Genomic DNA, 24468 nt, shown 5'->3' with positions numbered 1-24468 from the left:
TCATCCATAATGCCATTTCCCAGGTGGACACACTGAATCTATGACAGTAAAGAATAGGACTTCTGCTGAACAAGGCTAGTCTCTGGAGCACTGTAATGTCCTCCTCTACAGTGTTTTTCTCTTACTATCAAATCCACTCTCTTGATTGTTCTTTTATGGAAGCTTTTACTGTGGATCGTTTCTCAGGCTGCAATGCGACCTGAGCAGCACACAGTCATTTCTTCTCAGGTAGCCTTCACCTAAGTCTGCATGTCGATAATGTACTTACACAGCTGGCCGCCTGTGGTATTAAAACAGCCCTTAGAAACCATGGCAACTGATCAAACCCACCTGAGGCATCTCCTTTCCATCACCCTCCTATCTTGTCTCCCCCAATAGAACACAGCAGTCCCATATGGTTTCTCTTTTCTCCTGGCCCGCCACAATGCCTGCTGCTATTTCTAAAACCACTGCTTTTCAGACCTCTTTTAGTCCTGAGTAGCTGTCTCCACTAAAATGGAACTGTTACGTTAAACCACTTACTTCTGGTGGAAGAGGTCCAGGTAAGCAAGATTTAGAACTCTGCGGGTAGCCTGAATCATAAAAGAGAAGCTTCATTTATACTTGTAATGGAAACAGTGATTTATACTTACATAGGACAATATAGCATCCTTGCAAACAAATATGCTTGGGAACAGGACAAACATCCACATTATCCATTCAAACTGGGGTCCCCCTGACAGGGCACCCTGAATCCAGGCAATATATAGTGCCACAGAAGTTCCTTCCAAAGAAGCCACCATTCATATTTGGTCAAAAGTATCTAGTATCATCACGCTCATAAATAGAGCAACTGCAGAAAGAAAAAGTTGACTTTCTTATATACTAACATCATGGGTCTGCAAGCTCAATGCTAGTAATGACTATCCGTTTTAGTACATCTTTGGATAAACTGGCTGAATGGGAGTTGGAGGTCATCAAAGTGCAAAAAGAACCTGGGGTTCTTTTCTCCTGAAGATCTCAGTAACAGAGAGAGATAAGCATGCTCTGGATGCAGTGATTCTTAAAACAGTGGCTTGAGACTCCTGGGTCAAGGCAAGAATTTCCACAAGTGGTCTATATGTTTTTCAAAAAGGACCAGTGTCAATTTTTTTTTAAACCAACCTTCAAATAATTGGGAGTAATCATTTAGAAGGCTTTGAGACAATGTGGTATCTGCTGCAGCAACAAAAAAATGATTTTTAAAATTAATTTATTTTTATTTTATTCAACTTAAATATTTGCTCAAAACTGATGGTGGGGTATGGGTCCTTCTTCATAGACAAATCGAGAAGTACAGATCTAAAATCTCAGCCCCCTTGGCACATCAAATAAACTTTACCAGAGTGAATAAAAGCCAAAAGAAGAGTTAGGTATTGTCAAAGAAGAAACATTAATAAAACAAAATTCAGTCTGGTAGACCACTATGAATGTGGGTTGACCAACATTCATACTGGACATGGGTCTATGCAGGAATAATATACATCACATCAGAGTGTGTAAATGTACTCTTGTCTTTCCCATTCCATTTCGTAGTCTGTGGGTCAGTTTCTTAAGGCTTTTCCCATTTGTAACCAGAGTTCAGTGATCTTTAAACCTTTTCATTGGGAATTGTTATTTACAAAATGAGGATACTAAGACTTACACTGTTAAGAGAAATGCAAGGTATTATTATAAGTATTGATTTCTTGTGAAATACCAGCTATACTATTCATTAAAAGATGAGTGAAACCAAATAATCCTAACTTATAAACCAGTTTTACTGGGTTCAGAAAAAGTATAAGACACTTGAAATATTTACATATAAGTATTTTAAATGAAGAGACTTCCTTTTATTATTTTGTTGGAACCGGTGATTATCACTCAGTAGAAATCTGGCACCTATATGGCTCTGCAGAATGCTTTTTAAAAATCTTTTGTAGTAGAGTCAACTGTCATGGTTTCAATGGTTTTATTTAAGTCCTTTTTTTCACATTAAAATACTGTATATGACCTGCAGTTTTAAGATCAAAGTAAGTTTGGTTCTTCTTACTTAAGGAAAGGATGTAAAGAGATGGAAGAGGGACAAGATAAGAAACTTCGGGATAAGTAGATTGTCAGATGACCTCAAGCCTACAAAACTCCTCAGCCCAAAAAGGAACCCATCTGTGTTCATGGCAGGCCACTACATGCCACAGCACAGGGAGGAAAATAATGCCTTTCTTTCTGTCCATGCATGTAAATGAGGGAGGAACAGTGAATACAGTAGAGATCTAGGACTTATTTGTTCTAGCATTACTCAAATTATTAAGAAATTAAGCAAACAGTTTAACTCTAAAAAAAAAAGGCAGGCAGAGAATAGTTTAATTTTCTATTCTTACTCCATGAATTTATTGTCAGTCCAATTTAAGCATATATTTAAAAATAATCCTAAAATGATTAGCTAAAAATATTTCCTCTTTGATATAATTTTAAATCTCTTAATTAAATGATATTGAGCTGTAGAAAATGCTGACCATCTAGTACAAGATCAGAGGTTTATGCGATGTACTTTTTGAGTTCATGTATAGATTTGAAGTGTGCTATCTTAAGAAAGTATTCCTTTTTTTTTTTTTAAGATTTTATTCATTTATTCATGAGAGACAGAGAGAGAGAGGCAGAGAGATAGGCAGAGGGAGAAGTAGGCTCCATGCAGGGAGCCTGATGTGGGACTCAATCACAAATCCTGGGATCATGCCCTGGGCCAAAGGCAGATAGATGCTCAACTGCTGAGCCACCCAGGCGTCCCATTAAGACAGTATTCCAAATAACCATATTAGCTACTTATTTTTATGACCAGTTTCCAATTGGAATTTTGTACTGTTTATCCTTCAGGATTAATTCAAATATCAAGGCAAGAAGAATAGGGTTGGGTAGAAGGTAGAGAGTTACCAAATTTCAAGACTATGTAGCTTGGCACTCTATCCGGTAAAATTTAAAATTGCAGAGTTAAAAATTGATGAAACAATGCTATGAATCATAAATTTTATCTGGTTTTCTAGATGTTTAAGTCTTAAGGGTAAACAAAGGATGAGAGAGCTAGATGAAGGAATATCAATAAACACTTAAAAGGATTAAACTAGTGATACAAAGTAAAATATGAAGGACTCTAAAAAGCATTAATGTTTAAAAGAAAGAGATTAGACTCAAAAGGCTACCTATTCTACCATTCTGATCATGGAAATTCTGGGAAAGGTAAGACTGAACAGAAGGAAGATCAGTGGTTGCCAAGGAGTGAGGGAGGGGAGAGGGGCTGACTGCAAAGAACACTAAGGAACTTTGTGGGGTGATGGAAACGTTTTAGATCATGACTATATACACTTTAATATACACTTAAAATCAGCATGTTTCACTGTATGCAAAATATGCCTTAATGAAGTCGACTTAAAACATTAACTCATATAAATTGCATAAAATCATACTCAGAACTCGAGAATTCATAAATTTCCTTTTTTTTTATTTTACAGATTTTATTTATTTATTAGAGACAGAGAGAGAGATGCAGAGACACAGGCAGAGGGAGAAGCAGGCTCCATGCAGGGAGCCTGAAGCAGGACTCGATCCTGGGTCTCCAGGATCACGTCCCAGGCTGCAGGCGGCGCTAAACCGCTGTGCCACCAGGACTGCCCAAATTTCCCATTTATATATCATCTTATTTCTTGTTTCCTGCCTTGTTTTGTGGCCGGAATAACAAACACACACGTCTCTCCCATCGGTAGGGTATGCCCCATAATCCACTGTGACATTGGAAGTAAACAAAAGTTTTCCTTTTTCTTTTTTTTAACCTAAAAGATTTTTATTAATATTTTATTTTTTATTTTTTTAAAGATTTCTTTTATTTATTTATTCATGAGAGACACACATAGAGAGGGAGAGGCAGAGACACAGGCAAGAGGGAGAAGCAGGCTCCATGCAGGAAGCCTGATGTGGGACTCAATCCCAGGTCTCCAGAATCATGCCCTGGGCTGAAGGCAGGTGCTGAACCACTGAGCCACCCAGGGATCCCCTTACTAATATTTTATATGTGGCTTTACAGCAATATGTTAAACTAACTTAGAAATAGTTGTACATATATTAAGCTCCAAGCTCATATATTTTTACCAAAGGGGTGTTCAGTCATAAAAACTAGATTGCTTCCCTACACAGTTAATACGGACACGTGGCAGACAGGTAGTATATGCACACACATCTTCACCAACACTTCAGATGATGTTGATGAGGAACTGTCAGCTAATTCACCATAGCTCTCCTCTACTTCGTGCTAGACTCTTGGTTAGGTGGACATGTGTCAGGATGTGATCCAGAAATTAGGAAATATATCATCTAATTGCTGGGTCACCTCAGGAGCAAGCGATGGGCTCAGACCATTATCTCGATGATATAAACAGGGGTATTCCATCAACTTAACAGATGGGGTCTGAGAACAAAGAGATCATGAATGCCACGCGTGGGTGGAGAGGGCAGACTGAGGACTAGAAGTAGCAAGAGTTTGAGGGAGATACTCTGTGGAAAGGAAGCCTTTGAACATTACACATGTTTTTTTTTTAAAAAAAAATCATAGAAGTCATAAAACTTTCAGCCCTCCTTTGTCCCATTCTCCCACTGGTTACCTGTTTTAGAACTTAGATGGGTCTGCATGTAACATGCAGATATTTCCATTCAAACAGTCTACCTAAAGTCAAGCCATTGTGAGAACTTTTTTCTTCAGCCAAAAAACTGAACTTGTCTGGGTGCTCCCCACTTACATCACGGCCAATCCCCGCCCCCTTCTTGTTAAATTTTATCTATCTCTATAATTTATGACTTGGCAATCCTAAATGTGGATGGGTCAAAGTTTTGTGTGTCTATGTGCCTGCATGTATGTGTATGTAAGCAGGAAAGAAGGGGAGAGGAATAAAAATGGTCAAAGAAAAAAATTATTGAAAGGAATAGATTCTGGGAAGTACTTAGGGAAATTTTTTAAGCAATGTTGTGATAATTTCTGAGAAACACTTGAAATTATGTGGGAAAAGAACTTGGCATGCTTATTTGTTTTAGCAAATTTACATTTAAACACATATTTCTTGGGGGGCACTGATTGAGAAAGATGTACCACTAGCATATACAATATACACTGGAGCAGTTTGGTTGTATAAGTAAACAAAATTATACCATTCTTTATTCACACAGAGCTCTTTTATGTGATTGTGCTTTTCCACCACTATTTTAGGCTAATGTTTCTAGGCCAGCTGAAACAACCGTAATATCTGTAGGCAGAATGAAAATACTCATTTATTCCATGATTGCACCAAATGGTTCAAATTAGACCTGATAAAAAAAATCAACATTTGTTTTGGGTAATGAAAACCCTACTCAACTTGTATGATTTGGAAATTTGTATTTTGCAGAATTTCTCAAGAGCATCACTTTACCTTCAAAATATAAAGCTGACCAGTCACATTCTTGTTTCCTCTGCTCCTCTCTAAGACTGAGTACCATGAGAAAGAATCAACAGAGTGTGGCACAGACAGAAAAGAAAAACTACTAACTAATAATAATCAGGACTGTACTTTATTTGTTAACATTTGTCCACATGAACATCCCCTTTGGAAAACAAATATGCTTTCCTCATCAACCCAGGACCGTCATAGTTATTGAAATGAGCATGCAAACATTAGAGCTAGGTATAGTTTGGTTTGCTGTGATTATAGAAGCTGGTGATAAATTCAGAATGTCCAGATTATAAAAATCTTGATTTGAAATATCAAGATATTTCTGATTGAAATATCTTTCCAATTCAGATAAGGAGAAATGAATGCTACAGGAATATCCATCATTGGTTAGAATGCTAGAACTCTTAGAAAACTTTGCATTCCAGAATTTTCTCTCAAAAGGAAAACCTTAGGGACACGTGGGTGGCTCAATGGCTGAGCGTATGCCTTCAGCTCAGGGCATGATCCTGGAATCCGGGATCCAGGATCAAGTCCCACATTGGGCTCCTTGCAGGGAGCCTGCTTCTCCCTTTGCCTCTCTCTCTGTATCTCTCATGAAAAAATAAAGAAAATCTTTTTTAAAAAAGGAAAACCTTAGTCCTTGTTAGCGGACACGTAAACACTGAAGTCTGCTCTCTATAAATACTGTTTGCGCATAGGGATTGGCTTTAAAAGAGTTACTTATTACACAGATCTGCATGTACTGAAATATGCACATGTACATAGAGACTGTATCACTCTTGGTTTTACTCTTACTGTACGTGAACCTCATTATAAGTCAGTCTTAAAACATTCCAAGTGCTGGATTATGGAGAATGGTGGTACATTGAAGTAAGGCATATTCAATTAACTGCAAAAAAAGTACAAAGTCAAGGAATGCCTCTCCTTGGATGGAACTAGAAGTTTGACGAGCATGGTCCTTGATTGGAATTGGTAGCAGAAGAAGAAAGCAACATGGTAATTTTATGTGACTTTTAGGCACTAGTGTTGACATTTTTCAATATATAATAAACCTCAACAGTTTCTGATCCACAGTTGAAAATACTTTTCACTGAAAAAGGTATTTTTTTAAGAGAAAAAAAATTATTGAAAAATTGAACAATACATCCTCCCAAACTGATCACCTCTCTAACTAAAATAACATTATCAAAATGCCAGGGCATTAGTTTTAAATGGTTCCTGTAATTTTTAAAACATATTGTTTGACTTTTGATAGAAAATTCACTTTGCTATAGAATGTTCTTCATTATGGACCAGATAAGAATATATAATTCAGAGAGGACTATCACTTTTTTTTTCCTCCCTTAGTAACAGTCTGTACAGCATTTTTACTTTAAAAACTGTGATGATGATAGATCACTCCAGCGTTACAATATACCTAATCATAGACTCTCCAGCTAAGCTCTATTAAAGGCCTGTCAGGATTTCTTCTTTGTACCCAGGAATTTTAGCTTGTTTAGCTTAAAACAACCATATGCATTTCCTCTATGGGCATTTGTTTGCAAATAAATAAAGCAGGTGCCTTACTTTCCCATATTAAAAAAATTTCAGGGACGCCTGGGTGGCTCAGCGGTTGAGCGTCTGCCTTCAGCTCAGGGCGTAATCCTGGAGTCCTGGGATTGAGTCCCACATCTGGCTCCCTGCAGGGAGCCTGCTTCTCCCTCTATCTATGTCTCTGCCTTTCTCTCTGTGTCGCTCATGAATAAATAAATAAAATCTTTAAAAAAATTACAGCAGAGGAAATTACTTTCTGTAATGTTTAGATGATTCAAAAAGCATTTTTCAAATTACCTAACTCTACTGTAAATCAAACTTGAGAGACTTTTAAAGACATGGTATATTTTAGTATTTATTAATAGTATATTAGGAATCATTTAAGTGTCTAAATAGAGATATTAAACCCAGCTGATATTCCTAGCATACCAAATTCCAACATAGAACTACCCCTGTGTCCTTAGTGTAAGCACAGGATATCTAACTCTGCACCTGCAAGCTAAAACAGAATTTGTATCTTAAAGTTTCAGATTTTGATTCATTTAACATAACTTATACAGAGTCAACCTCAGAGGGAAATAAAAATTGTAAGTGAGTAACACCTAAGTTCTAGTCTTGTTTTTGCCAGTGACCAGCTGGGTTGGCTGTCAAACCACCAATACCCAGCTTACGCTTTCTCCTGGGTAAGTCAGTCTGACTATATTTTCTAGGCCTTGCTACACCAAAATTCCATTATTTGGCTCTCAAATTCCATCATTCTACTATCTATGCCTAGAGTCTGGACACATAAATAATTTTAATTAAAATGTTTTAAGCTCTAGGCTATTATTTTTCCTTTTAATCTTGTCTATAGATTATTTTTAGAATGCATTCATTTGTGATTGAAAGCATGCCCTCATCTGAGAGTTACTGTATTATGTCCTATATTCTGGATGCCTCCCTTGATGCCTCTGTCTGGGGCTCCTTATCAGTGACATAATTAGAGGTATTCACTTTTCTGGATTAATCAGTTTACTCCTAGTCAATTCAATGATCAGCTCAAGTGGAAACTTTGCCTGAAAACTTAGGAAAACTGCTCAAAAAGTCCCTAAGAGGCCATGGGAACCCCTCAAAATCCCATCAGTTAGGGTTTGTGAGAACTCTGCAACCTGAGAATCAACCATTCCAAAATAAATGCTGTTCCTCCATAAAGCTGTAAGTAACTATCTCTGGTCTTCCAACAACCTTTGCAGTTCCAAGGAAGAGCAGTATTTGCATATAAGACCCTCCCTCCAATTAAACCCTTTAAAAGGACACAAGTGATCATCACTGAGATGCTAGAAGTAAATCATTTTAGCATTCAGGATAGCAAAGCAGCAGTTTGAAATACTCACAATGATGACAATGGCAACAGGAAGAAAGAAAAGGATGGCCCCTGAAAGTGGTCTTGTTTTCTTCTCCTCTCAGACATGAAGATAAAGCACGAGCCTTATGACAGCTATAAATCTGTTTGCTTTGCAATAAACATAACTTACCAGAGCCCTTTCTAACATTTTTGCTTTGAAGATGACATTTTCTCCTTTACCTCTCTTTCTACAACCAAAATTCTGCCACTGGGTCCATAGAAAGCATCCATATATCTCTAGGGGTCTGTGGTGGGGCTTTACATATCTAAATATAAATGCTTGAGACCCTGGCATTTCCTGATGTGCTTCCCTATAATGTCTGATAAAATTTCACAATGAAAGTGATTTTACACATCAAGTAGGGGCCGAAACCTTGGGACAAATTCAAGGCCACAAGCTCTGAGCTTTGCCATTTTATCTGTGCAACCAAGGATAGCCCAATGTGATCATAGCTTCCAAAGCTTGAAAAGATGATTCTATTTCACATATTATACTTTGAATTAGTCTACAACTGGAGATGACTGCACAACCCTAAGGAACTTTAACATATTCCTTAGGATATGAGGGAGCAGGAGTAGAGAGGGCCTGAACACTCACTAAGCAGTATTCCATAAAACAGCAAGGATTGAGTATTCTATAAAACACACAGAGGACAGAGTGTGTGATTGAAGAGAAAGATGTATTGGGAGATTTAACTTTGTTCTTCTCTGGGCATAAGAACGGCAGTAGAACACAAAGATTAATTTCCTGCTTTAGCATTCATCAGGGAACAACACATTATTACTTGTAATACATACACAAGGCTGTTGATGGATATACTTTCCTTTGATTGCTCAGATTAAATGTGTTCTATAAAAGGCACCCCCCCACACGTGTATGTATAATTATAAATCCACGTATGCATTAACAGTTTCTATATATTTATAAGCAGCTATCAAAGCAGATATTACACATTTTATTTGGTTACAAAGTGGAAGTGATTTGGGGTTGGTGGCTGCCTGGACAAATATAGATCAAAAACAGAATAATCAGTTACTAATCAATATATGTTACTATAACAAAAAATTCAGAAATTCAAAATAAAGGAGGATACGAGGAAGAAGCATGCATTATAGAGCAAGGTAATAACCACGTCTGCATGTCTTAATACCCTCTTGTCCCAGCAGTCCTGACTTTCTAAGCAGCCCACTTCTCCACATTAACGGTAGTCATTTGGAGAGCAGCAAACGTGCCATTAGAAGCACTTTTACAAGTGTATATTCATCCACCAATTAGCTTAATGTGGCCGCTTTCTGCATATTTTCTATCCAGGCTTGCACAAATCTTATTAATATTTCCCCCTAGCGCTTTGACAGATTACCTTGTCATTACGCATCCTGGAGCCTTTTAAACAATATGGGTAAACTACTGTTTGTGAGGTTAATGACAATTATCCCCTAATTACTGCATAAGTCACTCAGTCCACTTTATCTCATAGGCAGGGTTCTGCTCTGTGTATCTGCCATTGTGTCACTGTAAATGAATCTTGTATTGCTATGTTTATCTGCCACTGTCTTGTAAATTATACTGACAGAAGAATGAACAAATTACTGCATGTCATCACTTAAATACTGCTTCTGAAATTAAAAAAAAATGCTTCGACAGAGCACTTCAATTGTGATTTTAGCAGATCACAATTAGTAAAAACATATTTAATGTTTTATGTTACATTTCCAAGCTGATCATGTGGAATTTAGTAGTGGCGTCACAACAATGACACGGAGGGTAAATGGAAGGGGAAGAGCAGTAAGGGGTGAGAGGGTAAGAGGTAAGAGGGGGAAAAGATGCACTGGACTCCCAACACCAGCTCAACCTCTTGAAGGCATTTCCTAGAACTTTATCACTGATAGGGCATCCTTGAGTTATTTCTCATGATTTACCAATTCTGAAACAAATTCGATGAGTTAGGGATAAGCCACACTCTTCAGCTGGGATCATTATTTATTTACTTATTTATTTATTTAGGTTACTTAGAACCAGTCCACACATAAAACACAGAATCCGTGTCACTGAGAACAGATAATGTAATAAAAGCCATAGGCTAAGCCAATTTCATTGACGCATTTTTAAACATTATTAAACAGGGTCAGAACACAGTTTCCAAAGCTACATTTGAAATTGTTTAACAATGTTTAAGTCAATGAAATCAGTTTAGCCCAATGCCCTATCAGGGTGACTACATCTGCTCTGGTAACAAGGGAACATCGGATGATACAAACATCTTTTTTTTTTTTTTTTTAAGATTTTATTTATTTATTCATAAGAGACACAGAGAAAGAGAGAGAGAGAGAGGCAGAGACACAGGCAGAGGGAGAAGCAGGCTCCGTGCAGGGAGCCCAACATGGGCCTCGATCCCCGGTCTCCAGGATCAGGCCCTGGGCTGAAGGTGACACTAAACCGCTGAGCCACCCGGGCTGCCCAACAAGCATCTTAAAAAAAAAAAAAAAAAAAAAAAGACAGATTGAGTCAATTGCAAATAATCTGGAAATCTATGATTCTGCAGATTATCAAGTAAATAAACATTAGCGTGAGAACAGGCAGAAATATTTGGCTGAGATGACTGCCATTTAACGAGTATACTAAAACATTTATTTTGAAGTGTGAACCATTCAAAATGTCTCCATTTAAATGACACCAAGGTAGCTGATAACTGGCAAGTGTAAATAACTGGGCCACACCAATCTGAAGGATGGCTTTCAACTCTCAATGAGTTGGGCGTGTAGAAAGCTTGCATCAAATCCCCAAATGACAGCCATGAGTTTGTAAGGGAGGGCTCATAGCACTGGCGATAATAAAGCTATCTGGTGGATGCATGCATGCACACACACACACACACACACACACACACACATATGGTACCTCTTGGTGTGCTTGCTGAACAGGCTGGAAGAAAAAGCTGCAGCAAAAAGAAAGAATAACACGAAAGCCAGAGTTGCCAGGCCCCTCAGATTCTAGCACAATCCCTAGGGCTCCCTTGGCTCCCCAAAGACCGATTTTAGTGTCTGTCCTGCATTCAGTCAATACAGCTTCAACCAACAAATGCTGCAGGCAAAAATGAAAGTGCTATACAATTTTCTTTTCTTTTTAGTTCGTTAGACCAAAGAGATCCCAGTTAAGACTGACATCACTGTGACAATCACTAAGGGGTTAAAATTCCCCCTCCCCCTTTTTTAAAACTGTTCAGGCTATCTCTGGAGACAGAACTGGAGAAAGTCAGTTTTTAATGCCAGTAACTTTCTTTTTCTTTTCTTTTCTTTTTTTATTTTTTTTCTTTCTTTTTCTTTTAATACTGTGTTTTGTTGCCCTTTGTTTTTTTACACCTTGCTAATCATATTGCTTATCTGGTTGGGGGTGGGGGGGAGACAATATGCATTTAGGGGAGATAAGCTCTTGGTGTCACCTCAAAAAAAGGAGCACAAACTGTATTTTCTTGAGTTGGTGAAGTTAGGGCTGTTATAGAAAGGGAGACAATCCTGAAGGATCAATACAAATGCCAAGAGGTACCTGGGTATAAGTTAACAGGCAAAGACAGTCATTAAGGAAGCAAATAGTGGGATTTTCCCAATCACCACTCTCTATGCATTTACATTAGATTTCTGAAAACTGAGACTAGGAATATCTCACTTCCTCTCCTAGCAAACTTGTACTGGTTCTCTACTGTGCACAGAATAAATAATTAAATTCCCATACCTGGTATTTCAAGTCCCATCAATAGAAACCCAATCTACCTTCCCAACATCATCTCCTGCCAAGACCTCTGATGCTCTAGCTACAAAGAGCTACTTGCCATAAAGGATTCTGAGTACAGAAAAATCTTACCTGATTCTGAACCCCTCTCTATTCTGCTTCTGTCATTCTCTTCAATAGAAAGCTAAATGAAGCTCTCTATGAAATATTTCCTATCTCACTCTCTTCTTCCCTTCTCCTCATTCCCAGTAAGAATTAGCTGTTCCTTCAGTGATCTGCTCATTCTTCTGTCATGTAGGTCTCTTTATCACAAGATTACTGTACTTTATATCCCCACTACTCAGATTAATCAATACTGAGCAAAATCATTAATACTATAAATGTAGGAGTTGGGAGGCAATTTAGAGGTCATCTAGTGCTACCTTTATTATTGTACAGATGAGAAAACTAACGAAGAAGTATCTTGCCTAAAATCAGGAAGCTAAAGTATGTGGCTGACTTGGGACAAGCCAGTCAGCTCCCCTTAGTGTAGTACTTTTCTCACAATACTATCCTTTTCTCCTGGCATAATGATTCTGGACTCCGGAAACAGAACATCCACTCCATTCCACTGCCACATCCTGGATAGATGAGTAGATTCCAATCAATTGACACTCTCTTCAAACCCATATACTGGCCCTACCTGGGAAACATTTTTTCCTTGAACTCCCCTCCTAACCGTTAAGAAGGTGTCCAACAGAAACATTAAGTCTTTCCCCAAGACCATTTGTGCAGGGGAAGCAGCTATATTATCAGCATTCTGGGAGTGAAAAACAGTTGAGAATGATGGTTTTAGCAAAATATATATACGGAAAATTTTGTCCTCATCATTTTTTTTGCAAATATCAGAAAATCATCTATTGTTCTTAGAAAATGGTTTTGGCAATGATATTGCATTTATTTATGTTGGACATTTTCTGGATCAAAATTAAATCCCATTGTTCATGGAACTAGAAAGGAAAATGCAACAGAATCTTTCACATGTTTGGTGTTTTGTATTGGAAAAATGCAACAACAGAGTCTTTCACATAGTGTTCTGTATATGGAGTGAACAAATTAATTAATTCTGTCAGTTTAATACTGGACACAGGAATAATAAACCATAACTACAACTATAAATATGTGTGTATACACACACACACACACACACACACACACACACACACACTTTCTTCTCTCATTTTAGCTTCTGCAAATAACTCTACTTATCAATTCCTGAATCCTCATCTGGTCTTCCCATCAATCTTGTGAGTTCTCATCTCTGTCTTGCATTTGCTCCATCTCTTTCTATGAGGAAAACTTCAACTCTGAGGATTTCTATAGGGATTCCACCTACAGACCAAAGTAACTAGCCAGTTGCTCAAAAAACTATTATCTGAATTCTGAAAACAAAACAAATCAAAACAAAATCTGAAACACACAAAGGCACAGAGGCCTATTTTTTTACTGAAATGTGATTTTCAAGCTAAAGGATTGCTTAAAGTAACAGAGTCTCTTTACCTTGGTTTCATCATATATTAAATAGGCTAAGAATAGTTACCTGCAAGACATCTGAGGATTAAACAAGATAATAATGCCTACACTCTGAACTGAGACAACAAAGACTCAAGGTAATGTATATGCATTATGTTTATCTACACTTAAATGAGGTTTGAGGTATTATTATCAAACCCACTTTATAGATGGGAAAATTGAGGCACATCACAGTTGAGTAATTTGCCTAAGGTCATAAAGCTAGTAATGTTAGGAGCCAGGATTCAAACCAGAACTCGGAGTCTAAAACTATATTGAAATGCCTTACACAGAAGGTATTCCTATCTACTCACCTCCACTTGAGCTTCCATCAGTGTGCCTCTTTGCTTTCTATTTTCCCCACTATTCTCTCTGAAATCCAGGCATGAAAAGGTAAATTCCTTTGACCAATTCCTTGGTTAACTCAGCTGTCCAGTCACACACCTGTCTCTTCAAACCTATCCTCACAAGCTTAGTGATAGCCCACATTCCTTCCTAAGTGGATTATTGTTCCTTGTTGGCCCATCTACTACTCCCCTCTCTCCACTCACATTCTGACGCCAGGCTGCTTTTCCCAAAGTATACCTCTTCATCACATTATAATCCTTACCTCGAAACTAGACTTACGTAGCTCCCTTTTGCTAAATGATTTAAGTATAAATTCTTCATGCTGGCATTCAAGAACTGCCCAGATCTAGCTGCTAAGCCTTACTTCTCTTATATACACTCTCACCTTGAAGCTGAACGTGACAACTTACCTTTCAGTGAAGGCACTATACTTTCTTGAAACATCACATTTTTGCTTACGCTGTCCCTTCCGCTTGGAATGCTGTCATCAATTTTCTGGGGTCCCACTGTTGTTCAAGATCCACCTCTCAAATATCATCCCAATCATAAATCCTGTGATCTATTCAGAATCCCCATCTGTTTTTTTGTGGGATTTTTTTCCTTTAACTGTATTCCATTTTATATAGGTCACATGCAATCTGGGATAACCCCTTACAGTATAACCAGACCCTTGAGTACAGGCAGATTTCGTTTTATTATTACACTTTGCAGATATTGCATTTTTACAAATTGAAAGTTTGTGGCAACCCGTGTGGAGCACGTCTCTTAGTGTCATTTTCCCAACAGCACTGCTCACTTTAAGTCTGTGTCACATTTTGGTAATTCTCCCAACATTTCAAACTTTTTCATTATTGTTGTACTTGTTATGGAGATCTGTGATCAATTATCATCGATGTTACTATTGTAATTGTTTTGGGGTACTACAAACCACACCCATATAACATGGCAAACTTAACCAACAAATGTGCATGTTCTGACTGGTCCAGCTGTTCGCCATCTCTCTCCTCCTCCAGCCTATTCCCTAAGACACGATAACATTGAAATGAGGCCAATAATAACCCTACAATGGTCTCTAAGTGTTTAAGTTAAAGGAAGAGTTGCACGTCTCTCACTTTAAATCAAAAGCTAGAAATGATTAAGGTTAGTGAGGAAGGCATGCTGAAAGCTAAGATAGGCTGGAAGCGAAGCCTCCTGCGCCAAACAGTCAGCCAAGTTGTGAATGCAAAGAAGTTCTTGAAGGGAATGAAAAGTGCTACTCCAGGGAACACATGAATGATAAGGAAGCAAAACAGCCTTACAGTTGATATGGAGAAAGTTTAAGTGGTCCAGATAGAAGATCAAACCAACTATAACATTTCCTATGCCAAAGCCTAATCCAGAGCAAGGCCTCAACTCTCTTTAGTTCTGTGAAGGCTGAGAGAGGTGAGGAAGCTCTAGAAGAAAAACTTGAAGCTAGAAGAGGCTGGTTCATGTCATTTCCATAACATAGAAGTATAAGGTGAAGGAGTAAGTGCTGATGCAGAAGCCGCAGCAAGTTATCCAGAAGAACTAGTAAATACTTACCGAAGATGGTTATGCTAAACAACAGATTTTCAATATAGACAAACAGCCTTACATTGGAATAAGATGCTATTAGGACTTTTATAACTAGAGAGAAGTCAATGCTTGGCTTTAAAGCTTCAGAGGACAGGCTGACTCTCTTGTTAGGGCAAATGCAAGCTGGTGACTTTAGCTGAAAGCCAATGCTCATTTACCACTGATAATACACTAGTGCCTTTAAGAATTATGCTAAATTTACTCTGCCTATACTCTATAAATGGAACAACAAAGTCTCAATGATGACAGTACATCTGTTTACAACATGGTTTACTTAATATTTTAAGTCTACTATTGAGACCTACTGCTCAGAAAAAAAAAATCCTCTCGAAATATTATTGCTCATTGACAATGCACCTAGTCACTCAAGAGCTTTGACAGAGATATACAATGAGATTAATGTTTTCACATCTATTCTGCAGCCTGTGGATCAAAGAGTAATTTGACTAAGTCTTATTATTTAAGAAATAAATTTTGTAAGGCTATAGTTGCCTTAGATAGTGATTCTTCTGATAGATCTGGGAAAATAAATTGAAAACTTCTGGAAACGATCTGGAATTCTAGATGCCATTAAAAACATTCATGAATCATGGAAATAAGTCAAAATACCAGAAGCATAGCAGTAGTTTGGAAGAAGAAGGTATTAATCCTCATGGATGAAATCACCTTTAGGGGTTTAATACTTGAGTGGGGGAAGTAACTGTTTCTTATGGAAGGGCAAAGAAAAGTGGTTTCTTGAGATGGAATCTATTCCAGGTGAAGATGCTGTGAAGACTGTTGAAATGATAACAAAAGATTTAAAAGATTACATAAATGATAAAGCAAGAGCGGGGTTGAGACGACTGACTCTAATTTTGAAAGAAATTCTACTGTGGGTAAAGTGCTATCAAATGGCGTCACATGCTATGGAGAAATCTTTCAGGAAAGGGAGAGTCAATTGATGTGGTTAACTTCATTGTTGTGGTAAACTTCATTGTTGTCTTACTATAAGAAACTGCCACAGCCACCCCAAGCATTAGCAACAACCACCCTAATCAGTCAGCAACCATCAACATTGAGCTAAGATCCTCCACTAGTAAAATGATTGCAGCTTGCTGGGAGCCCAGATGGTGGTTAGTATTTTTTTTAACAATAAAGTATTTTTAATTAAGATATGTACAGTGTTTTTTAAAGATATAATGCATTATTATAATACATTTAAGAGACTATAGTGTGAACATAACTATATGCACTGGAAAACCAAAAAATTCATTAGCCTCACTTTACTGCAATGGTCTGGAACCAAACCATACTATCTCTGAGGTATGCCTATATAGAGGCTCCAGAACACTCATCTTTATACCCTTTATACATCACACACATTTTTAACAAGTTATGCTCTTTTTGTATCTAATTCATTTCTACTGACAACCACTTGTTATTCCCATAAACCCAACTATCTTCTGTAGACAGATGCTTACTAGATTTCTGAAAACACAGCCAGTGTGAGTCCAAAACAGAAGTTGTCCAGTGTCTGCTTCAGCAGTCACATAAGTAAATGTAGATACTGAAAATCTTAGATGTACTTACAAACAAAAACATGAATATTTTCTGATGCAAGTAAAAACTGATTTTTCTCTAAATATTTTAAGATATTGGTTGGACCTATGCTTCCAAGTTCATTCTACTATAGAACTATTTAGAGATGTAGGTGCAAAAACTTGAAATTTCTGAAATGCAAAAAAAATGATAGTATGGATAAAGAGTGGCTGTCAGAGGAAAACAAGTTAGAAGGAAAAAGAAATGTAGGGAAGATGAACTAAGTATTAGAAATGGAGCTCAAAAATGCAGATATGGGATCTGAATATAGTACATGTAAAATCTGACAGCCTAGAAACAACTTTAACTTATGGCCAACACTGAATTACTCAATGTTAACACTGAATATTAGAACATTTGAAATAATTTAATTCAAACAAGAAGTAGTTGGGTCCTGGCCAGAGCAGGAGGTGTATCAGCAGACAGAGCAGGAGGAGGAGGAGTAGAGAAGTCTCTTTGGTAGGTTTGGTAAAATTAAACTGGCAGAGAAAAAATAAACACATAGTATAGGAAAGTAGAGACTAGAGTTGTCAAATTTGAATATATCAGTTGAATTCTTAATATAGAGCTCTGGTTGTGTATGAAAAGTAAAATGCATAGAATGGTAAGAAAAAAAGCATAGAAAACAGATGTTGCTGAATGAATATGAAATGTACTAAAAAAGAAATATTACAGAAGACCTTTCAGCTAGTTGAAGTTATAAAATATAAAAGGCTTTCACTTATTTTATTTTTTAACCTATTATCATTTGTTATTTATAACAGTTCCATAGACAATGACTTGTCTTAAAAACGTACTTTTTTTAAATTTTTGTTTATTTATGATAGTCACAGAGAGAGAGAGGCAGAGACACAGGCAGAGGGAGAAGCAGGCTCCATGCACCGAGAGCCTGACGTGGGATTCGATCCCAGGTCTCCAGGATCATGCCCTGGGCCAAAGGCAGGTGCCAAACCGCTGCGCCACCCAGGGATCCCCAAAAACGTACTTTTATAATTAGTGAAGTGATTCTCTCAGTGAATCACCATGTAATAAAAACAGTTCAAGACACCTTTGAAGAAAAGCAACTACTTACTTTCTAAATTATCAGGAAGACTTTTTTCTTTACTATGTTTATGTCAGGAAGGAAAGGTAATATTAAATAAAAACTATCAAGGAACTAAGTCATTTTAACAAAAAAAATCAGAATTTCATTAATGGAAAGAATATAAACATTTCATTTTTTATTTTTTATGGAATTACAGGGAAGGAGACAAAATTTTTGTCATCCAAACAGTGTTTTCTTCTGGTGTCTAATTTCATCAAGTTTAAAGCAAACATTGTCTATAAATTTGCATGCTCTATTTGCTCTATGTTCAAGTGTCTCTGAAGTAAGGCATAAAGGTTATCCTACCAGACTAAAAAGGCAAAGTGTATGTAAGCTCTTGCAAACAGATGAAAATACTACCAGGCCAACAGTGGCATATGAGTTGATGATGGCCAGTGTAGCCACTCCTGAATCCAGTTTCTGCCTCTCACTTTCTTCCCACATGCTCTCCTGGATGGTATTTCTCAGTGGCACTCCTATTTCTTTTTCTTTTCCCAATACGGAAGGAAGTAGAGTCCTTTCAAGTGGAAAATAGACATTAAAAACTCTGGAAACTTCTCTGTTGTATGGTATGGAAAGGCATTATTCTGTATAAACATCCAAGAAGTGGAATAAGGTAATAACACCAAAACAAAACAAAAAACAAAAGCTGATATAAGGCAAAACAAAACAAAAACCAAAAACTGATATAAGGCAATTTTTGTCACTTTATTTTCCTAATTAGTAAAACATTCCTAAATGAGAGTCAATTGCCACTATATTCTATCAAGGAGGAATTCTAGTTGGTACTGATTTCCAATTATAAGAATACCAGGTAATGGAGAAAATGTGTGTGTCTGTGTGTGTCTAAGAGCCAGAAAAAAAAAATACATTGTGTTAAGTCTCTAATGTTTACACCTCAGTTCCAATGATAGCAGAGAATAAGGAATGAGTTCACATTGGTACCTGAATGTTGCAGAAGTGCCCACCCAATTACATTATATTCTAAACATATTTACTAAATTCAAAACTAAAATGAAGTAGTACTTGGGAAGAAAATGATACAGAATGGGGGGATCCAGAAGGCAAATTTCCAGGCACTTTAGACTTTCTGCCTTTTCTTTTATATGGAATCCTACATAAGTTAGGTTTTAACTATTTTATTGAGGGTCCCTAAGACCAGCCCCAGATGAGTGAGACTTAACAGTACTCAGTGTATAGTCATTCTCAGAGCTAAGATTTACTACAGTGAAAGGATAATCAAAAGCAAGATCAGCAAAGGGAAAAGGAGCAAGGGGCAAAGTCCAGAAGAAACCAAGAGCATACTTCCAAGAATTCTCTCCCAAAGGAGTCACATAGGATGCACTTAATTTCTCCAGCATCGAATTGTGACAGTACATGTAAAGTGTTGTCTACAACAGCAGCTCATTAGCAAATCTGTACCCATGGTTTTTGTTGGGGGTTCATCACATGTACCCAAAGACTAAATTCCAGACTCCCAGAAATAAAGCAAGTGGTCAGCATAAGCTACAGTATTTCCACAAACAGTTTAGAACGCTGCACCACTCATCAGTTACGGAATGGTGGAACACTCCCCAAATCCAAGTTCCTTGATGCCAGCTGACAACTTTGTAAGCAAGCCTTTTTAAGAACGGCTGTCTCAGGCCTGCTGTGTTAGCAGCTTTCTGCACACTTACCCATCAGTGTTTCAAATCTGCACCCCCACTGCTATCCCATAGAAAAACAGATTCTGTAATTTGTTGTTCTAGATGGCTACAAGCTCAGCTCTGATCCTTGATTGAGGAAAGAAGGGAGAGAAGGAGATACCTGTCTTTACTTGAGAATAGGAAGGTGTGATTTATTAGTGCCCTCTATGGTGTCAAGTTAGGTTGGGTCAAGAAACATTACTGAAAACTCACTCTGTACCTAAGGGGGGAAAGTATCTACCATTATAAATTGCACAACAGATAGATGCGATTAAGGCTCACAGAAGCCAAGGGACTATACTAGCTTCATATTCTTTAGAGAACATCCATTCAAATAAGTATTTAATATCTCAAATGTTATTTATTAGAAGATGCAACTAATGGTTCCTCCAAAGAGCCCTCTGATCCAGCAGAGGCTGGAAAAGCAGCTTTTGTGGTCCATCTCAACATTCACTTTTAATAACAAAAATCAATATGGGGATGCTTACAAATCTCTTGGTTTTGATAAACAGGATAGAAAATCTTCATTGTTGTCTGAAACTGGCTTGTCAGTTCTTAGTCTACAAATACAACATCCAACTTATTTACAGCAGTCGCTAGAAACATAAACTAATTTAAAAAAGAAATCTATGTAGCATTTTGTTTTCAAACCAATCTACCAATTAAATGCAAAATTACAAAAAAATAAAATTTTATTTTAAAGTCAACATTTGCTGATGATGCTCTCAGTAATGCAGAAACTGACCTTTGGTTCTTTTTTAGATTTTATTTATTTCAGAGAGAGCGAACAAGAGAGGGAGTGCATGCATGAGCAGGGAGAGGGGCAGAGGAAGAAGCAGACCCCCACCCACTGAGCAGGGAGCCCTGTATTTGCACTTGGTGCTCAAACCCAGAATTCTCAGAATGAGCCAAAGACAAATGCATAGCTGACTGAGCCAACCAGGTGCCCCCAACCTTCAGATCTAACAAAAAAAGCTACGATAAATCTGCATTAAAGAGAGAGGTGCAATGTGACTTTGGGTTCAATGAAAAGTAACACCTACCATTCACTGAGCACTCACCATGTGCCAAGCACTAAAGAAAAAAGTGCTTCACATGCCTTACCTCACTTAATTACTTCAGTACTGACTGTATGCAGGAAGGCTACAAACTGCATTTCTGCTCAAGTCCAGAGTGAGGGGGAAACAAGGAGCAAATACATGCACTGTCCTTCTGTTTAGTTTCCTGGTTTTATAGTAAGAGCACCCCCGCTGAGTAAGGATATGGCAAAAGAAAACACATTCCTTCTACTTCACACAGGCAAGGCAAGTGCAGAAACTCTACAGTTTCCGTGAATAACACCACTAATGAAGACAGAATTCCTTATTTAAGTTAAAAAAAAAAAAAGAAAAATTAGAGTTAAATGGAAGCCAAGGTACACCCATATGCATGTATTTCTTCCTTCCCTTAGGGTATTAGTCAGAATTCAGTGTCGTGAATTAGCATTTGTCCTGACATGCATGATCATGTTCTATAACATGACCTTCTTCCTTCTCTCTACAAAAGGGTCTGATGCTCACAAGCAGCTAGAAAAGAAACAAGAGACACAGAAACTCCTGTGAGTCCCAACTAAGAGTGTGCTTCATAAACAACATTCTGGGAGTTTCCAGGCCTTTGTAAGTAACACTCTCAGGCCACAGGTGCTGGATTTGTTTTCTGAGGCCTTAGGGTAAAAAAGCTCTCTGCAAAGGATTTTACCGAGGATGGGGGGTGGGCAAGATTCGAGGCTCTGGGCAAAATGAAACATGGTGGTCTTTGATCACTCCAAGCCAACAAGGAAGAACACACCTATTTGTAAAAGTCCCTGATCCAAGAATATTACCATTCTCCACAGAAACATAGGCAATGCACGGCAGGAGAAAGGGGACTCAGGACCTGGGCCTGAGGCACCCACACACATAGCAACAAAGAAAACAGCATGCAAACAGCAGCTGCACTGACATTCAGTGAAGACAGAGGCTGGTTTTTAGATCTTACATTGGAGAGAACAAAGACATCCCAATTAATCACAAGTAAGACAAGTGGAAAGTTGGAGCTTCTATACCAGCAACAAATAAAAAGAAAAAAATCATGGCAAATGCATAATTTTGGCATATATTTTTTATATATATGTATGTATATTTAAAACCACAGATTGCACAGACTTCCTACGGCCACAGCTGCCTGTTCCATTATCCCTTTCTGCAAGGGCTTTGAGAAGGAAAATGAAAGGAAATGGGGTAAAAATATTTCCATTATATATACAGCAGACTGTTGCCAGACAAACATTTTTTAGCCTTAAAGAATGTTTTAATATGGATTTCTGGCAAAAATTTTAATCAGCTAATAAATATTTTATTAAAGTTGATAAACATGTATCAAGAGGCTAACTCGGAATTATATCACAGAAGTCATAGTTAAAAAGGCAGCAACATAATAGGAGCAATAGTGTACAACTGAAAGAAAATTCAGTAAAACAGCATAAAAGATCATTGACTATCAGGGAATAAAGGATAAGCTCTGGTTCTAACAATCCTAAAATACCCACTTTGTGGAAGTAAGGGGAGGCAGAATGGAACGGAAAATCAAATCAAATCAAATGAAATCAAAATAAAATTGGAGTATGAAGTCACAGATCTATGCTCCAATACCAAGTCTTTTACTTACTAGTTCTATGACCAAGCTGAGCCTCAGTTTCCCAGCTATGAAACAAGGATAGGGATATTCTTAGGAGTATTAGTTATTATTAGGACTGAATTAAATGAACTATAAATACTCATAAAAGCTCTTGCTGAATTTCTAGGCACATGGCAGGCACTCAAATGGTTATTCATATAAATAGTTATAGCTTTAGCATAAATCCAAAAACTAACAGAAATATTGACCTTGCATCTAGAAATCTGATTGTATAAGGTGATCTACTGATACTACATATGAAATAGTAAACAAACATGTGACACAGGAGACTTTTTAAAGGCAGAGGTTAACATTTTAAAAAACTCTATCAGTATTCTAATTACTGGAAAAACTATATTGCTACCAGTTTAAGATTTTTTTCGGCTATAGGTGCTATGTAAAACATGCAGAAATAAGATTCTTATAATAAAAGGATGATTTTTTTGGCATGCTTTATGTGTGAACACCATTCACTAAATTCAATGATTAGTCTTTTTAAAAATGATCATTTTATTCTTCTGTTCATTGATTTGTTGGGTGTTGGCTCTGTGGTGTGCTTGCTTGTATGTGTGTGTGTAAGAAACAGAACATGTGTGTACAAAGAAACCAGACTCTCTTTTATTTTTCATAAAAGTAATGGCAGGAATTGTTTCTGCTTTTCCAGTAGTATGGAAATTCTTTCACAGAAGAGAGAAGCCACTTTGAAAGAAGATTTATGATGTGATTAGAGCTAAATATCTCAAAAATGAAGCAATCATATAGGTTATTTTGTAAATATTTTATTAATCCTCTAAGAGCCTTCTAAATGAGGCCTCACAGATACTTACTTATATTATTAATCTGCTATGAATAAATGCTTCAATCCAGTGCCTGCATTCCAATGACCCAGGACTAAACAGGGAAGTATAAGGAGGTTTCAGGTACAGTGGTACAATTCGCTGTCAAGACACAGAATCCAGAGACACGTTTGCTCCACCAGGGACAGCTCGCTTCAGTGATTCAAGGAGGTTATAAAAGTGCAACAGGCTTTAATGTCGGCTACATGGTTTCACATGCCTACTACATCAGGGGGCTCTCAACTTTCTCGGGAATTCATTCAGACATAGGACTACTCCTTTTCTAACATCTTCCATCTGCCACTGACATGGAAGGCCACTCACTTCTGTGCTTTCCAGTTCACGAATGCTGGTAGTGTTCTCTTCAAGGTAGACTAAGCAAACAGAATCCTGCTTCTATTTCCTAACAAATAACTTCTTTAATGCCTTTCCTTGATTTCATTTGCATACCTCCAGCTGTAGACCTACAGTTACAAGATAAATTCAGAATCGCCTGTCTTTCATCACATGCAGTTCCTATTAACATTTAATGAGTGTCCATCGGCAAGTCTATGGATTGCTTTTTCACTTCCACTCTCAGAAATTCTCCTGCTCTCTCCAAGATAACCCAGGATTTCTTCCCTCACATTATTTATTTTCTTATAACTCAAAACCATCTCTATTCATCAAAGAAAAAAGTTATTCATGCCAGTTGAAACATAACATGCTGATGTAAATTAAATTGGGCTTTATTATAAGAATTAATAAAGTTATCCATCTAAAATGGCTCAGGAGCAATCTTCTGAGATTTCTGCCTCCAACTTTTATATTGAGATACAGGCACCTAAACCTATGTCTTCTCTATCTTCTCCAACTTTGAATTAAATTTTTGCCTTAAGGGCAAACTGGTATAGAGTGGGAGTCAAGACCAAATCTTGTGCCTCATGTTTGGCAAGATGACTAACATGAGTCAAAAAACCACTACATTTGGAGAAAAGGAAGAAA

At 37.5% G+C, this 24468-nt stretch overlaps 1 protein-coding gene across 17 annotated transcripts in view; it reads right to left on the bottom strand.

Moving 5' to 3' along the window:
* BNC2 (basonuclin 2) overlaps positions 1 to 24468 on the bottom strand; it is a 443558-nt gene that overhangs the window by 23267 nt on the left and 395823 nt on the right. The window contains exon 1 of one of the 17 annotated variants that reach the window (XM_041761502.1): positions 523 to 3865. The exons of the other annotated variants lie outside the window; for them this stretch is intronic. Coding sequence (XP_041617436.1) covers positions 523 to 597 — 75 coding nt within the window. The 5' untranslated portion in view covers positions 598 to 3865. Of the gene's footprint in view, positions 1 to 522; positions 3866 to 24468 lie in introns of those variants that run through there. 17 annotated transcript variants of the gene reach the window in all.

Source organism: Vulpes lagopus, chromosome 7 (assembly GCF_018345385.1).
Source record: "Vulpes lagopus strain Blue_001 chromosome 7, ASM1834538v1, whole genome shotgun sequence".
NCBI classification, from domain to species: Eukaryota; Metazoa; Chordata; class Mammalia; order Carnivora; family Canidae; genus Vulpes; species Vulpes lagopus.
This window is presented reverse-complemented; position numbering and strand designations above follow the sequence as displayed.